The sequence below is a fragment of the Gouania willdenowi genome, chromosome 22 (assembly GCF_900634775.1).
Source record: "Gouania willdenowi chromosome 22, fGouWil2.1, whole genome shotgun sequence".
Lineage (NCBI taxonomy): Eukaryota > Metazoa > Chordata > Actinopteri > Blenniiformes > Gobiesocidae > Gouania > Gouania willdenowi.
This window is the reverse complement of record NC_041065.1, coordinates 25819869-25838580: the sequence shown is the minus strand read 5'-3', so window position 1 is coordinate 25838580 and position 18712 is coordinate 25819869. Positions and strand designations below refer to the sequence as shown.

The window sequence follows — 18712 nt, the reverse complement described above, 5'->3', positions numbered from 1 at the left end:
CTTTTATCTGTAGATCAAAGCCAGGCTGAATGGTCTCCGTGGACAAAACCAAACACTGAGCTTCATTTGATCCACGTCCCCCAAGGGGGTCATGATGACTGGAACATAATTGTTCACATTTTGTATTTGTTTCTATTCCACTACACTGTACTCTGGGAAATCCTTAATACCTTCCAGAGATTATACGGTAACTCCCAAACTCCCATGATTATAATTAAGCCTGACTTGGTTATAAAAAAATAAAAAAAAAAGAGCACATAGCAATTTAGTTGTGCATCGTGTGAGGGAGCATCTCTGTGTGATTTCTGCATGTCTTTACAAATCTAAATATTCCTGTGGTGGTGTTTTGTGAGTTTGAATGTGTGTTTTGTGTCAGGAGAGGAGAGGAGAGCCATTTATGGGAGAGTGTTTGCTGAGGCATAGAGACTGCTATCATTTTCCCTTCTGGGGGGAAAAATAAGAAGAGAGAGAGACAAAAACACAAACATTCCCTCATCCATCCTCTTTCTCTTCCTTATCCTCTATCCTGTTCTTACTGTCTCCTGCTCCCCTTCTCTCTCTCTCTCTCTCTCTCTCTCTCTCTCTCTCTCTCTCTCTCTCTCTCTCTCTCTCTTTCTATATCACTTACAAAGGCACCAGTTTCTTCCAAAATGAGGCCACGTACGAAAGGTATGCAAATGAAATCATTGCTCGTGGATTAGAATGGGACACCATATACCCTAAATCATGATTGTCAATCATGGCTGGGGGATTAAGGGATATGGGCTCACAGACCTAAAAAAGCAACATCCCCCCCACACACACACACTTAGGCAGATCCCCATTGTGAGCATCTCTGAGGAGGAGAGCATCACTGGAGCACCACTGCCCCCTTCTGTCTGCTGCTCACTGCAACTGTACAGTTTCATCATCAAACACAGTCATTTAGAACAGAAGTAGAGGCTGACACACACACACACACACACACACACACACACACACACACACACACACACACACACAAGCCTGTTAATTTACATTTGATGCAGCCGCAGGCAGAAAAACCTTGATGAGACAAATGCACATGCTGTGGTGATGTAGTGTTTCATCTTTGGTGGAGGAGAGAGACCTCATTTGTTTCTCTGGCATGTGTTGCATGCCTCGCTTTAACACCAGTAGGTTAGGAGGGCCACAGGCCTTACAAACCTAACAGATGTTCATTTGCCCTGTGAGTCAATGTGCTGAACGTCGAGGTGCCCCAACCATCCAAATCAATTTGTGTTTCATGCTGTGAGATTATTTTACAATAGCATTTACAGTATGCAATAACATGTAAGCAGCATTTTTATATTTGCATCACATACGCCGATGTACAGTTAGTGGTGGTTAATACATGTTCACAGAGTCCAAGACCTGTGAAGTGTTTAATTTTGCAAAATGAAGACAAAATGATATTGTTCAGATTGTTTAAATCAATAGTTCTCAAACTTGTTTTTCTTATTTCTGGATCCAAGTACCCCCTTTGTCCAGCTACAACTTTGTGCTCAGAAAATTATATAAAAACAAAATAGCACTACGATGGAATGAAAGAGGGTTAACACCCATTTGAAAGAAAAATAAAAAGTAATTTTTGTCATCATTATTATTTTAAACAAAAAAAAAAATCCAATTGTAAAATTCCCATATTTGTCATGCTTTTATTTGTTGATTTTCCACTCGTTTTCACTTAAGTACCCCGTGTGGAGCCATTGCGTACCTCTAGGGGTATTCGTACCCCCATTTGAGAAACAGTGGTTTGAATGATCAAATAATGCAGGTCTAACAAATACTAACTGATGAATCTTGTACCATTACCTGTAGCAGTTTAATCAGACCTTTGGATGAGGAAGGAAATACTATATTGAGTTGCGGTTCTCAAAAGCAGGTATGCATCCCCCTTTGGGTATATTTAGGCTCCCTAGTGCATTTAAAAAAAATCTCTAAAATGCGATAATTCCAAAACATTTTACAGAGTCTTTATTAGAAATACAATTTCAAACCAAGTATAAGTCTTTAAGCTGAGTTTTATAAAGATTAATGATCAAAACTAACATTCTCTCAAACTCCTAAAAGTATTTTACTTGAGGATTAATCAGTGAAATTAGGTTGACTTACACTATATAAAGAGTGAAGTAACGTAGCATACTATCTTTATCCTTATTATTTCTAATTTATAAACAATGGTCATTTTTATCCACGCTAATAATGATCATCACTACAAACTAGTAATATACTGTACATATCCTGCACTTATATAGAATAATATAAATAAGGGTGTAAGAAAAAATTGATTCGGCTTCATATTGCGATATTTCACCGCATGATTATCGTACTGATCCAAAAAAAATTCCAAATCAATTTTTTAAAATCACATTTTGAAAAGAAAAAACCATTTAATTGCGCTAACATATGCATAGCCCATAAACGCCCAGTTACTAGGTGTCAGTGAACCACATCAGACCTTATTAATCTACCTCACTCCTCAATGCATTTAAGCTGGACGTTAATTGCGCTTTATTTTTGTAAAACATACTGGACACTTTTATAGATTCAATGCAATTCAACTTTATTTGTATTGCTAAATCTACAACAGTCATCTCAATGCGCTTATCAAAATATAAAATTCATAAGAAGAAAGAAAAAAACCCAACAAGATCCACATGAACAAGCATTTAGCGACAGTGGGAAGAAAAAACTCCCTTTTAACAGGAAGAAATCTCCAGCAGAACCAAATGATGTAGAAGCAAAAGTCAAACTTTTTTTGAAAAATATTGTTTGACAGTTTGAAAAAACATAGCGCTTTGTTTTTATACTGGTACTTGAATTACAGTTAGTTACCTTTACTTGTTCTCACAAGTTAAAAACAAAAAAGTAAAATAAATCAATTGTTTTTCCGACCATTTTGTAGTTGTAAAGGTGAAATTTGTAATTGTTAATATCGTCCCGATGTATATCGTATTGATTAGTATCGGGATATAGCGTATCCTGATACGCAAATTATGAATCGTATCGTCAGATTCATAGCAATGCACAACCATAACGACAAAGCATAAACATAGTCAGATACACACGACCAATGCAGACTGTTATAATTTACCTTTTACAACTTAAAGTGATGGACCACGAGTATTTAACGTTGAACATTTCACTGCTGAAAAAGTTACTTATTATCACGATAATTGGCAAAAAAGCACTCGATACATTTGCTATGCTATAGATTCCTGGTTCTCATTTAGGAAGCAGTTCAGAGCTCCTCACATGGAGACATGTTTAGTGGATTGTGTGTGCAGTGCAGACCCTGGAGCCCTCAGCTAGAGTGCCAGTCTGTTCCTGTGGTGCAGTCGAGCCAGCCAAGAGAGAGCAAAGCTCAGGCATCGGGCCAGGAAATAGCACTGGAAAACACTCTACCACGACACGGAATCAACACTGTTTTTATCTGAGGTGGGGGAGGATGACAAAAAAAGGAGGAGAAATGCTCTAGTTTAGAACATTACCAACAGGGTTCACACATGTACAATATCATCGTAGGGCTTTTAACATGGCCTTTGAGACCATATCTTAGTTTAAAGGAAAAAGGTTGGCATCGACACTGTCTGGACTGAAGGTCTGTAGGACCTGTGCCTTTTTGGCCTCATCGTTGAAAAATGGCAGGAGGTCAAGGCCAGAGCAACATCTGCATCACATCAGAGAGCCTGGATGTGAGCCTAAAACCTAAAGGTAAATGGACTTGATTTGTATAGCGCTATATCTCTACTACACTGAAGTAGTCCCAAAGCGCTTTACATATCAGCTCATTTGCCCAGTCACACTCAAATTCTTAGAGCTGCCATGCAAGGTGCTAGTCGACCACTGGTAGCAACTTATGGTTCAGTGTCTTGCCCAAGGACGCCTCGACAGGTATTAGACTGTGATCGAACCCCCCAACGTCTTGATCAGAAGACGACCCCTCTACAACCTGAACCACGGTCGTACCATCACAGTACTCAAGTAAAAGTATAGATACTTGAATTAAAAATGACTCTGGTAATGGTTAAAGTTTTGAAGTTGCTCCCTTATTTGAGTTAAAGTTAAAAAAAAAAAAGTACATGCTACTAAAACTAAATTCCTTCTATAATAACACAGGGTAAAAAAACCTATTTTTTTCTGATGTTTTGTTTTGTTTGTTTTCTCATCTTTGTCATAAAAAAGGAAATAAAAATAAAGTATCAAAAAAAATAAATAACATAGGGTTTTTAAACCAGCAAAATTAGTTTAACATGTTTAATAACATGTAGAAAACTGGTACATGGAAATAAAACAAATATGTTAACCGTTATGAACACCTGGAGAATTTAACACTCATTATTGCAAATAAAATGTTTTAAGAATTTTTCATTTTTTTTAAACTTGAAAATGTTAACTATAAAACTAAGGGACCTGCCTAACAGAAAAAATCTCAAACCAACATTTTTTATTTAGTCTCAAGAGAATCATGTTCTCCAGGTTTGTGAAATGGAAACGTGACGTTTTTTGGTCTCCTCCAGTTTCGCAGTTGTTGGTTTGCGTCTTTTTACGCCGCAACATCATCTTCGAGTGTCTTAAAAGTAATGAGCTCATTTTGTAATTGTAGACAGTACAGATATTTGTTTAAAAAAGTAAGGTAAGTAACAGTTAAGTACAGACACAAACAGACCAGATGACTTTCTCTTATATGATGCTAACTTTCATTACTTGGGCCTTTCAGCCTTTTAACAACTCAAAAATGGCCATTTTGCTTTGTTTTGTGATCTCCAAGTGTTGAGCACAATACATTTCCAAACTAAAATACTGTACCGTGACTCATCCTAACAGGGGGATCCCGAAAACCACCCAACAAAGTCTGCAATGATGAGCTCGCCTGAGTCATGATTCAACAAACCATCAACATTCACAGGGACTACCAGCACGCTAAAGAGCAAATCATTATGCATCATTAGGTGAAGATTTAGTTTAAACGTGTTTAGCAGGAATTAAGCAAAGCTGTTGTTGACATGGATTGACTGCTGTAATGCTTTATTGTCAGTGCTCCAGGAGGCAGAGAGAGGGCCGGCCTAGGAGAGGGAGCATTTATGGGATGATGGCAGAAATGGCAGTGTGTGTGGAGAAAAAAAAAGAAAAGTGGACAAACAGGAAACGACAGTTGGTGATTTGACAGAGGAGACAAAGGTAAGAGTGGTGCATGCAAAGGATAAGCAAACAAAGGAGCTGAGATAAGGTTTGGTTTTTGCAGCTTGGGAACTAAAAAGGAGCTGTTTAAAATACAGGTTGGTTGCAATTCTATTGAGGTCATTATTATACAATTTAAAGACTCAAATAATGACCTGGTAATGTAAAGTTTACATTACCATTGTCTCTAAGTGAGCCTCTCCAGTTTTCCATTGGTTATAGATGGGGTGCACTGAGTGGGTTGTCATTAAATGAATGATCTATCACAGTGGTTCTCAAACTTTTTTAACTCAAGTACCCCCTTTCTCTTATTTCTAAATGCTAGCCATAGCACCCCTTGGCCAGACTACAACAATTTGCTTATAGAAAACTTAATATAAAAACAACCATAGAGCATAATGATGGAATGAATGAGTGATAACACACATTGTAAAGAATATCAGTTTGTAAATAAGTGGAATGAAACAGTATTTAGTGCAGTGGTTCCCAACCTTTTTTGGATCATGGCCCCATTTTGATATTATTAATTTCTAGCGACCCCAAATAAATAATAATAATTAAAAAAAAACTTCTACTTTTTTATCATGTTTGATCTCAGATAATGTTTTAAACTGTATTTTAGTTGAGCTAGATTTATATTTCACAAAGTGAAAGTATAGGAAAAACAGTTTAATTCAATAATAATAATAATTTTAAAATTTCTAAAATCTATTTGAATTTTTTTTAGAAATTTCAGGCGACCCCACATAGGTCCTCCTGACCCCAAGGTTGAAAAACACTGATTCAGTGGCTCCTGAATAGATTAATTTCTATAGTTTTAGTTATTTAGACTTACACTTTATTTGTTCATTTTCCTCCCTCTCTTTTCCTCAGCTACCACCTTTAGTGCCATAGCGTACCCTTAGGGGTACACGTACTCCCATTTGAGAAACAATGATCTATCGCAAAGAGATAACGCATCAGACAAATGGAGTCACTATGATGTTAAGGTGTGTGAATTGCTCATGCTAAAAATGAGCATTATCCTAACACAATTAACTATTAAAACCTACACTTTATTCTTCCCCTGCCATTGGATCAGCATTCACACCGACTGAAGAACAGTTGGACTTTTAAAACCCTGACACAGGAGGGAGTATACAGCTGAACTTGTACCAATAGCATGGAAAAAGCATAGCTTAGATATAACACTTTATGTATATCCCATTGTGTGATGACCAAGCAAAAAGTCTACATGAGTTTTATATCATCATTGGCAATTTGGCAATTGTTCATTCAAAATAAACAATGAATTTGCGCAGGTACGGTTTGATTTTTAGTAAAGGTTTGACGATATATCAACAAGATATCGCAATACTAAAACGTAACAAGATGTATCGTAGAGGGTACAAGGTGGAGCTTGAATTCTTAGCCCGTCTCGGGCTTAATTTCGATCATTATACCACGGGCTCAGGCTGGGTTCGGATGCTGCGCGGCAAATAAATGTTCAGGTGGTTTCGACCAGTGCGAGGAAGATGCACATACCGTCTAGCGGCACATGAAGCTGCTTGTCCTATATAGATTTATGCAGAACGAGGGACTAGTAAATAAAGCTGATGTTAAAGCAACCCGCATCAGATCATTCTAAATGCGTGTGCACGTATGTGTTGGGTTAAAATGGGTTCATTTGGGTCGAATGGGTTTGGGTCATGTTCTGTCAGGCTTGGGCCAAGTTGGGTCTTCTTTTCGGCCGGATTAAAGCTACAAGTGGTATCGCAGTCCACACTATCCAATACTATCATACAACAAACCAGATTGTTATGGTTTGTTTTTATTTTTTATTATACCTACTGAGTCGATAAAGTATGTCCAGAGTTAAGGAAAAATGTAGGGTTATTTTTTCCCATACTGCTGATTTCTTTTTGGTCTTTTTTCCTTTAAAAACTTATTGTATTGGATCATTATCGCAAGTTTATCATCTATCGTATTGTATTGTGAACTTGGTGAATCGGCCCACCCCTAGTATTTGGATTAAATGTTTCCCTTAAAAAAAAATGTAAGATTGGAAAAAAGGCAGGTAGTTTAACAACATTTGTAGAGAAGCACCCAGAACTTTCTAGGATCCTTGTTTGGTTCATGTGGTGAAGTTGATCAGGGATTTTTTTTTTTTTTTTTTTTTTTTTTTTATCTTTATCATCACATGATGGAGGATTTCTCCATCAGGACTAAAGAGTGGAGCACCCTAACCTACAACTTCGTGTCCTGACTCTGTTTGTATCCGTGTTCTATTCTTCACGTTTCTGAATGTGAGCTCTGCTCAAACCGACGTGTAAGAGAGGACAGTCTTATCCAGCTCTCCAGTGTTGACAGTGTTGTTAATCCCCTCCACCTGCTCAAACACCCACCCCGTAAACCACAGCCCTCCCCCTCCTCCCTGTGCCCGTGCTGGAGGTCCCTGAGGCCCAGCTACGCCTCTGCCTCCATCTCCACACCAGTTATCGTCTCTGGCCTGGCTTGGCTCCGCCAACCCTTTCCCCGTGCCACGCACATTAATCGCTCCGAAAACAAATAGTTTCCAAATGTTTGGAAAAGACCCAGTGTTTGCATCAGGGCCTAACAAAATAATTTTTACAAGCTATCCAGTTGTGATTAGGGCAGAGTGAATTGAATTTGTGTGGCATTGATAATATTAATATTAGCCTAATTAATTATGTTGTTTGAACTTGCACAGCACTGTGTGTACCTTCTACACAACGCTAACCAGCCGGGGCTGGAACTGAGCTCTCAGCCGTCTCTATCTCCTCAGCTCTTCCCCAGTCCATGACTAGCGCACACAATTCATCAACTCATAGATATCTAATCCCCTGCAGCTCCGCTGACTTCCTGAGGTCTAAGAAAGAACTTTACACTAGTGGCAAGAATTCTCATGAATACTTGATGACTTTTATAGAGGGAAAAAAAGGACTGTTTCATTCTCTCTTTGAAAGTGACAAATGGCCCAACTTTTCGGCGCGCCTCAAATATTCTCAAAGCGGACAGATTTAAAATTCAATAACTTTTATTCAGTCACTAATTAAGGTAAACAGCAGTACAGATGGAGCAGCTTTTTTGTGGTAGACAGTTTTCAGGCATCAAGGAGAAGATCCTTATTCATTCCCGAGCAGTCGACTGATAATAAGCCCTGTGTGAAGAAGTCCCTTCTAGTTTGTTTCCCTAATCATCAGAGGTCAATGTGCCTTTGTTACCTGACCCAGAAACACTGCAGATCAGGCAAACAATGTCTTTAGACTGTGTGCACCACTGGATGAGCAAGTGTTGATCTGTGCAATTACAGTGACGCATACTCAGTGACCCATCACCCCAATCATATGAGCCATGGGGTGGGGGGTGACCACCCAAAAGCTCCAGAGAGGTTCTCAGACCCGTTCATAGCTCAGATCACACTCCTCTGTGTCGGCTTCTTGACTTTGGCTTTGTGGTCAAGAGTCAGAGGGTGCAGAGGTGGGAGGTGGTCATATGTGTCTCCCATAGCCAGACACAGCCTCATCCTATGTCCGGCAAGGCCGACACCATCGTAGGTCTGCCTTTACCGCTATGACGTCGAGTATTTCCCTTTAAAGCAGCTTTAGGGGCATTTCCTGTGCACATATGTGGCCACAATTAACATATTTGGCACATTAAAATAAGGAATTTAGTTACATTATTATGTAAATCACGATAGTACATTTTAATGACAATATATCAGATATCTTTGCCACAAGGTTTGGTGATTGATTAGTAATTAAAAACAAATCTGAAATTGAGATTTTGCTTTCTTCCACTTGAAAAAAAAAAACCAAAAACAAAAAAAGGTAAAATGCACATTTCCCACATTCAAGGATCAGGGACGTTTCTTCAGACCTCATGATGCACAAAACCTTCCCAGGACCACAGCATTATCTGAAATGGTACGAGATATCTGAAAGGTGCGTCATCTCATCAAAGCGTTGTTTACTGCACAGGGGGTGGGGTGGAGAGGAGAAGGGGGGCAGCAGTCATTAGCTGAAGTGTCTGCCCAGTCTGGCTGCGCGGTAGTCCACCCTGAGCTGGACGAAGGCGTGCAGGAGATTTCGGTCCAGGTTGGTGAGCTGCTCACCTGAGCACACCTGTTTTAGGTTGTCAGGGGCGACGACGAGGAGGTTACAGAGGGCGTGGAGTGTGTCGAAGAGCTGCAACACGAGGGGAACCTGTGGGCAGATGCAAAAATAGGAATCAATTGGAAGTTTGATCTATTTAGAGCAGGGATGTCAAACTCATTTTAGTTCAATGGCCAAATACAGAGCAGTTTGTCTTAAGTGGGCTGCAGATTTTAGGCGGGAAAATTCATAATTTATTCATTACTGTGCTCTAGTTGGCACTTCCACATATAAATAAAATTCAAAATATGTATGGCACTATTAATATCAAAGCCACAAGAGACAGATATCAGTCCCTACAAGATCTTTATTGGTTTTGTGACAAATTGTTATGTAATTTTGTAAAATAATTTGAAGAAAATGGCAGGATTTGGGAAATTAACAATGACTGCCATCATGTGATATACGCATGAGGAAAATGTGAGCCCTGCAAATAGTGTGGAGTTTCAATGAATTTGTTATTTTGGAGATACCAAGCTGAAATATTTACAACTGAATTAACTCGTAATTTAAATAATGATTCATGGTTTCTTTGACTTTTTTGCTTTCTGCTGCAGGCCGAATTGGATGCTCTAAAGGGCCGGATTTGGCCCCTGGGCCTTGAGTTTGACACGTGTGATTTAAAGGAAAAAAATATATATATTTAGTTGGAAGAAACAATTGTAGGACAAAAAACAGGTTATACCATCATTAGTCATAAATATAAGAAGCCATCTCTAGACTTTCTTAGCAACTAAAAACATAACTTACAAGATAGAGATTTTAAAATTTTCTAAACTGATCCAGAATCAGTATATTGATCCAGATCTCCTCTAAAATGTATTGGATATCTTCCATTGCAGAAGGTCTAGCTTTGGTTAAAATCTCGTCAAAATCCATTGAGTACTTTAAACTGCTAACAAACAAACAACAAATACTTTTTTATTTTAAAGTCTATTGAAACTGTATTTCTTCTATGTGGTAACATTTCAAAGAAGGAGATTCTATAAGCTGAGCCATGTCTGCCCGTTCACCGGCGCGTCCCTTCTCCCCCACTCACCCTAAAGTCTTTGGCGCACCGTCGGTACTCAGCCACGTCGCAGATGGCCAGCATGCCTCCCATGGAGCTGTAGCTGTACTGCTGTAGATGCTCGTGGATGAGCCGGTGGAAACGAACGCCCAACTCTGTCAGCACTGTGTCCACATTCTTCCCGTCCATTGACTTCCTCACGTGCTCCACCTGCCGACTGACGTAGACGCACACTTTGGAGCAGGCCTGCCAAGAGAGAAAAGGGATCTTTATACACTGGCAAAACGCTTAATAGACGTTTATATAAAAAGAAACATGCTGTGCACGTGCATGCAAGGCCTTTTCTCTCTTACTGTCGTGTACTGAATCATGACGTTGTTTTCATCCTCGGGCCTGAAATCAGTCTTTTTCTGCTCCGTGGCTAAAATGTGCTTCATCTGACCCCCCATGCAGTTTAGCGTTCTGTGTGTGAGAGAAAAACAAAATCATTCAGAGTCCATCTCACATGAGTGCAGCTCTAAATGTGACTGACCTATCAATGCCTGTGTCCAGTTTCACTTCCATCTGCTCGATGACTTCTTTCTTCTTGTGTAAGCACTCAGCTAACTTTGGAGATGAACTGTAGGCCAATTACAGAAAAAAAAAAAAGAAGACATTTTAAAGATGTAAGACAAAAATCTAAAACATCCAAGAGTCAAATGTTTCCTTCTTAACTGACCTAATGAGGGGCATAAGCTGGTCATTGAACTGCTTATCAAACAAGTGGAAAATGGAGTTTGCCTGTTGAACCACATCCAGGAAATACAGGTTGGCATTCTTGGCATCAGATGAAGGGATTGCTACGAAATGAGAAAAAGAGGAAGGGAAAATAATTCAGGCGATAAATGATGACGGGAGTGAAACGATTTCAGATGAAGCAGGAAAAACACGACAGCCTGTCTGTATGATCGCAACAACAAATGAACTAGGGTTAGATTCATCATACACAAGTCATAATAATGATTCATCATCTTTGATTAGCAGTAACTGATGAGGAAATAATGAATGATAAGCTGTCATGTTCTTGCTAAACTACACAACTAATATAAAGAAATTGGGGGGTAAAAGAGAGAGAGGTAGTCTCGATATTTCATTGTTTTGGTGCTAAAAAGCGCAAAATAACAAGTAATAAAACGGTTTCTTCCTAATCTCAGATATCACAGTGGATAAATACAGGTAATTTTCCTTAATGCAGTAATCCATAACGGTTTTTAAGGCATGTGGAAAAATCAAACAATTTGTTGAGTCTAAAATTTTACGTAAACTTAGAATTCTCACAGGAATTGGAGATGAAGGGTTGGGACATTAAAATTAAGCTCTTTTAGTTAGACAATACCAATATAATATAATTTTTTTTTTTGTTCACTAAATCACAATATTTTTGCTCAGATCATTTATCCAAGTGGTTTCCAAACTGGGGGTTGTGATGTAGCAGGAGGGGTGCGAGAAGGGCCTTGCTAAACATGAGCATAAAAAGAAATGTTTTTTCTTCTTCTTTGTGCTCAAATTTATTATTAATACTATTATTATTATAAAATATGACCACTGACAGCTTACTTTTATCCTTGTGGGTCATTTACTCCTTGTGACTTAATTTGAGAGAAAAAAACACAGAAAAAACATTAAACAAATTCTGGAACAATGATCAAAGAAATTCAATCAAAAGTTAATTAGAATTTTTTTTTTTTCTAGTATTAAATGAAAAGCAACGTATTTACTTTTTTGTCACATGCAGTTTTAATGTTTTGCTTCAACAGGAACAAGTTATTGCTGGGTAGATTATCTCATTGAGGAAGCAAGAGTCAAAAAATCTTTTAAATCCTCTTACGTTGCTTTGGTTAGGTGTGTGACATTAGTTTTATTTTGGCTGATATGTGTAATACATGTGACCTTATGTGGGCTTAAATATACAAAGTAAGACAAACTAATTTGAACCTGCAGGACAGTAGTGAGTGTGTTAATACTCATTTAGTTAGGACTAAAAAAAAACTCCTTTTATGATTCTGTGTTAGATTGTTTAATTTCTGGGTTCAGTCTGAGCCTGTATGATGAGTCAGACCATAAACTGTGTGAGCCGCCTGATTCTGCCCTTGTATGTGTTTCTGAATAAATATTAATTTTGGTTTGACGTACCTGAGAGGCCGATTTCCAGTGCATAGTCTATGTGCTCCACGCACAGATGGTCCACGAGCAGCAGGAAGATTGAGAAGGCATTCTTTGGCAGGTCGGAAGGGTCGGAAAGCTGTGGTGCAACATTAGAAAAATACACGTTTAACGTTTCATAGCTAAACACACGACGGCCAAAAATGCACAGATGCTTTTACCCTGTGACATCTCTCAAACGCGTGGCGTGTTTCTTGCAACAGGTTGACAACCAGCTCAGGGGACAGGAAAGTCTCTCCGTGAGTATCGATACTGGGGCCAAGGGGAAGGTTGGTGCGTTGTCTTATTCGCTCCTTTAGGTCCTGAATGCTTTAGAGAACCAGAAACATTCAACCTTTTCTCAACATAACAACATGCCTAAGTGATGGAGTTCCTACCTGCCAGTGCCGATCGGACGTTTCTGGTGGTTCTTGGAGTCATAGTATCGCTGTAGAATCAATGCTCCCCGTGTTCGAAGGTATTCTCGCTCCATGTCAATATAACTTTCAAGGTACGAGGAAAATATGCTCTTTATCAGTTTGGACAAAAAGGTGTGCTTGTCTGAGCCCAGGTTGAACTCCGTCAGCTTTGTGGCTAACAGCGTTGTCCTGAAAAAAGTTACAAATTTTAACTTTAAAAACAATAAAACACAAATCACAAATCGTAATTGGAGGCGATGACAACGCATCGGGCAAAGTACCTGGAGTAAAGGTCGTAGAGGTTCTTGAGGTACTGTTCTATATCACAGTGTCGAGTCTCGTCCAGTTTTTCCCGTACATGTGCCTGCAGACCCAAAGCCAGGGAAATAAGTTAGAAAACAAATCAAGTCAGAACTTGATTTAAAAAAACATGTTTAATGAAGTAAAACTACCTGCAGTTTGTTTTCAAAGATGTTCTGGATGAGTTTGGCCATGACAGTCTCTGGACTGCTGAAGACCTCGCCCACCTGCTTGTTCACCCTCTGGCAGAGGTTTGCCGTGTCTTCAAACACGTCGTTTCTGAGGTAGGCACTCTGTAAAAACACCCCAACACATGATGTTAGCATGCTTTCTGAGAAATCAAACTTGAAGAGAAGACATCAATACTCACTTCTTGACACTGTTTGATATAGACATCCACGCAGTGTGCATATCCCTTATATGAAAAGACAAAGTTAAGTTCCTTAAATTTCCACTTTCTGCTGTGCAGCATTCTATGTCGTAACGCTACCATTGTAATCTCAAATTTGAATCAGAACTCGTATCTTACTCACCTTGAAATGTAACAGGACAGATGCAACCTCGCGCATACGCCCAATCTCCCCCCTTCGTTGGGCTGCAGTGAACTCCTGAATTAACTGTCGCTCAAGATCATGGTATTTACCTTAAGGAAAAAAAAAACAACCACAAAAACAGTATACCTGATCAGTGATCCTGATCATGGAACCATGATCATTCACACTTTAAAGGCTTGGGAAGAAACTTCTATCCCCATTAATAACCATACAGGAGGTCCAAATGTATGGGCACACCCATTTTTTTGGAAAAATCACGATAAAATGTGCAATCTGGATCTGATCTGGATGAAACTCTGTAAGGTAATTAAGAAACCAACCCAACATAACTGAGTCCAATTTCATAAAGATCAGTCAATTACAAACCAATGAAGATTATTTTTATTAATTTATTCAAGAATGAGGATAAGGATTTTATGTTATCCACTGCAAAATTTTATGGAATCTTCTATCCTATAGGATCTGTCTTTGGTTGAAATTTTGTCAAAATTTGTTAAGTACTTTGGACGTAATCCTGCTAAAAGTCAGACAAACAAACAAATACAGTAAATAAAACTGTGTAAATATTACCTTCTTGGTAGAGGTAATGATTACAAACATTTAATTCAGAGTAAAGATGTTCAAACACTATGTGATGAGGTTTGTAATAGACATACTTGCAATTTTTGCCTTGACATCAGCAAACCTAGAAAAACAAAAAATAAGTTAAAAGAGCCTTTTTATAATAACTTTAAATCTTCCTTTTTTAATTGTAAAGTGTAACTTACAATCTAGTACAACATTTTCCTTTCATTCAAAGCTGCCTCCAGGGTGCCTGACTCACCTGTCGAATGGCAGCTCCTGGGCAATGAGATGCAGCTTCTGAATGATATCAGCAGCCTCTTTAATCTGAAGGGAAAAAGAGGGGGAGAGATGTGTCAGGTGAGCACAGCAGGACTATGTGAGGTGGACATTCAGACAGAATGTGGGCAGGCCGCTGGCAGCATCTCCCCCTGGGAGGATCATCATCTTAGAGCAGCCCTCCTCCACCTCTTCGTGTTGAACAGGGAGCTGATAACAGACGGGCTGTGCTCACCTGGGCACAGCAGCAAACAGCAGCAGTCCTGACTTAGCAGCATATCATACTCTTTATTGGCATGCCTTTTCTGAATAGGCTGTAATCCCACAGGAGTCTAAATCGACTTCAATAATCTGTCCGGCCAGGGATATCTGTCAAAAAAAAAAAGGGGGGGCCTTGTCGAGAACCCCCTCTCTCCCCTTCTGACATAAACGCCGGCTGAAAAAGCCTCAGACCGACGAAAGGCCCACCGTCCGCAACTCCTCTGTTCCCGCAGATGCCTGCCTCAGCTAACATCATTACTCTGCTCCCGTGAGGAGGATCCAGCCTTTCTGCTCGGCAAAGGTTTTCTAAGTATCTGTCCCCCAGCTAAGATTAGCTAAATCCCATGTAAGTAATGTAGCCGTCTCCCTGCAGTCAGGGTTTAGCAGCACTTGTCTCCACGCTGGCGGCCCAGCCCTCCCTTTCAGAAGGATTAGCAAAGCCATCCCCCCTTCAGCTATTCACTTGCAGCTTTCCTCTTTCCCTCTCGTCTGGAGGTATGCTCAGAAAAGGAATCCGGCCAGATATTTCTGCATGCCTTTCTCGAAAACTAGCTCCATCTACAGCTTTGGTCTGTGGGATTGACCCTCAAACTCACCTCCCTACATCCACTAATGACAATCCTGCTAACGGGAATTCATCGGAAGCATCCCAATCTCTCTGCTGACAGAATCAAACTTTTAGAGGCGACTGGTCGTGCATCAGCATGAGGAAATCATTAAAAGTGTGATGATGCCCTGAGGTTTGCAGTCTTAGCTAGACACTCATACTGTAGTGCAAAACAAAACTTTAAAAAAGCAACACGTCCCACTCCAAGACAACCTACAGTAAAGTAATTAGGTTTGACACGAGCATGGTAACATCCATGTTAGTCGATCAGCCCACTATTGTCAGACAGCAAATGACAGTTTATTAATCCAAATTAGCCGAGGGATCAAACTAAAGGGATAAACTTGACAAATTAATATGGATGGTTTACCTCCTAATCCTGTTCATTCTCACCTCCAGCAGTATCATAGTGGGGGCCCTCATCAATGAACACACACACAATCACACAAGAAACACACAGTGCATCATCACACTAACCTTGTCTGGGTTATTAAATACATCACTGCGTAGGTCGCCGTCAAGGAACTCGTTAAAGTAAGTCATTAAACGCTGCGCCTCCACCGCCCTCTGACGAGGCGTGTTCACACCCTCCAGCTGGTCGCCGAGGTGGCAAACTTTAGTAGCTACGTAGCTAATGTGCTCGTCCAGCTCTTGGAAATGTTGAAAGGCCACCTGAGTAGAAGAAATGATTGGAAAAAAAAGTGGGTGTTGTTAGTGTTATTAATGAGGAAATCCACATTATAAAGCAATAATTTATATTGTTTCGCAATAAAAACGCACCTGGTTGCTTCTCTGCAAGTCTTGTACTTTGTGTGCAAATTCCTTGGCCTCTCGATGACATTGATGCTCCAGCTTCTCCACCTTCCGCTGGATCTTCTCATCTAACTGCTTCAGCTCCTCGATGTGGTTCTCAAACTCCTCCAACAACCTTTCAAATTTGAAAGACGGCATCTCAAATTAGTGCATTAATAAACCCATGATAAGAAACGCCCAGCTAATTAGGGCAAAAACTTTTTTTATCTTGTGGAAATGATTGGGTACTACAGTGATAAATATGTCCCACTGACCCAACAGTTACAGCTAATATTTACAGAATAATGCTTAATTCCTGGGTCTCCAGATTTAAGAAGCTGTGAAGGCTAGCAGCTTCGTCAGCTGCATTTTAAGTGTCATCATCAGGACGTGCAGAGCAAATGTTCAAAGTCAGCACCACATTTCAACAGAGCAGGAAACATCCTAAAATGATGAGTGTATAATCTCCTGACTAATTCCCTCAGCAGTGGCTACAGCTTAAAGACATCTACAAACCATCCCTCTCTAACAGACACTCATTCCTTGGCTGGTGACTCAGTATGGTGGCCTCCACAGATATGTTGTCTTTGACTCTTCGCTAAGAGCTTCCAAAGAGGTGGCAACACTTTAGCAGAAGCAGAAGATAAGGGAGGATGGATCTACAGTATGGTTAAACTGCGCTGGCATTTTTGCTTACGAGATGCAACCCAATCCCTATAGAGTAAACATCACAACCAACATGCCAGGGATTTCCAAACATATATATATAAATATATATTATCGTTTTCGTCAATACATTTAAAAAGAGTGGCTTTTTTAACCAATTATAACCAGCAGCGACAGATGAAATATTTATTTACTGCAAATCTTCTTTAAAGTCTTCTTGGCGCATTTTATTTCACAAAATGTATTAGTTTACTGGATGTATATCACAGATCAAGTTTGAATCATCTTACTATTTAGGCGCATGGCCTCTTAAAATAAAAATAGTAAACTAATATACAAATTTAAAGAAAAAATGTTTGAAATAGAAAAAACATTATTCCAGGATAAGATAGTTATCTTAGCTATGTGGTGCACATGTGAAGCAAAGGCATTTGTTTGTTACTTTTTTGGGTCAAAAGCTTCAGCCCCTCCTTTGGAGCCTCCTCCAGGAGTCCTCCAGGCCAACCTCTCAATGTATTCATCTGCATCAAATGGCTCCTAAAGAAAGAAGAAAGATCTTAGAGTGAAGGATGATCTTCTCAAAATGACTAAGTGGTAGAATGGGTCATCTTATAACCAAAGGGTTGTGGGTTCAAATCCTGCTGTCAATCCTGTTGTTGAGTCCACTTTACCCACATTGCCTCAGGTGAATGGGTGTGAATTGTGCATTGTGAATGTTGGTGGTGGTCAGAGGGGCAGCCATGCTTCTGTCAGTATGCCCCAGAGCGAGCAGCTGTGGCTAAAGTGTAGCTTACCACCACCCCGGTATGATTGGTGTGAATGACTAATGATTTCTGTATGTGCTTTGATCATGTAAATGACAACTCAAAAACAGTATAAAATCAAATAACAATAAAACAGTATATTGCATCTTAAAATTCTTATAGACCTCACTATTCATGAATGAAAAGAGGTAGGAATCAGACACTTCTGAAATAGACTTTTACTGGTTGATGTTAGATTAAATATGCTATCATCGTTGCATTGTTTGCTATATTTAATACTGTCAGTGTGACTTGTAGTTAAGATGAACTTGTGACCTATGTTTGACAACAGTGATGCTCCGCCTCTGCAGTTCTTATCAGTGTCAGCCATTGTGACCATAGATCGTAAGCGCCCAACTATTATCCAATCTAAACACATACTTAAACACAAAATCAGGATTAAGTAAAACATTTGGATGGTTAAAACTACCTATTATTTCCATTTTCTCTGCATTCCATTAGTTCCCCTGAGCAGGATGCAGTAGAACGCCAGTCACTTGCTAAAACGGACACCAGTCAAACTACAACACCTGTGCGTTGTGTACCCTAACTTTTATCATCATGTACAAATACATATTGTACACATTATGCTCAGGCAATTAAGAAAAGCAAATTTGTAAAGGTAGTTAAAGTCAATTGTGTTAAATACGTTAATGCAATGACAATTAGCCAACTAGCTCGTCTGGTAGCTGCTTTGCGCTACTGCAGTCTTTTTTTCATTTTTATTTTTTTTACCTCGAACAGTTGAGCCGTCGTTGCCATGTTCTCCGATCAGCTATCAAAGCTGTGAAGGGAATAGTACGGAGCTGGACGCTGTAGACTCCTACATGGATGTGGTGTATATAGTAGTGTTCGCCCTTTGTTGACAGCTAGCTGCTGGTGCTCTGCTTCCTGTGTGGGAGACCAGGGTGGGGACAGCTGCGT

At 39.6% G+C, this 18712-nt stretch overlaps 1 protein-coding gene across 1 annotated transcript; it reads right to left on the bottom strand.

The window, feature by feature from the left end:
- Positions 1-8469: 8469 nt before the first annotated feature.
- On the bottom strand, positions 8470-18712 carry exoc5 (exocyst complex component 5). The gene is made up of 18 exons (XM_028437690.1): positions 18524-18712; positions 17428-17522; positions 16308-16455; positions 16005-16199; positions 14643-14707; positions 14476-14504; positions 13799-13908; positions 13636-13680; positions 13418-13558; positions 13247-13329; positions 12945-13154; positions 12729-12876; positions 12538-12646; positions 11084-11204; positions 10898-10984; positions 10719-10827; positions 10396-10611; positions 8470-9407 (listed from the first exon to the last, which is right to left on the bottom strand). The coding sequence occupies exons 1-18, from the start codon at positions 18548-18550 to the stop codon at positions 9219-9221; spliced, it is 2127 nt and encodes a 708-aa protein (XP_028293491.1). The 5' UTR covers positions 18551-18712; the 3' UTR covers positions 8470-9218.

Bases quoted from the DNA above. Each gene is read 5' to 3' on its own strand.
- exoc5 (XM_028437690.1), bottom strand. From the start codon at position 18,550: ATGGCAACGACGGCTCAACTGTTCGAG. The intron at 12,877-12,944 runs GTAGGAACTCCA...GGTTCTCTAAAG, and splicing joins CGTCCGATCGGCACTGGCAG to CATTCAGGACCTAAAGGAGC. The intron at 10,828-10,897 runs GTCAGTCACATT...TCTCACACACAG, and splicing joins CTGGACACAGGCATTGATAG to AACGCTAAACTGCATGGGGG.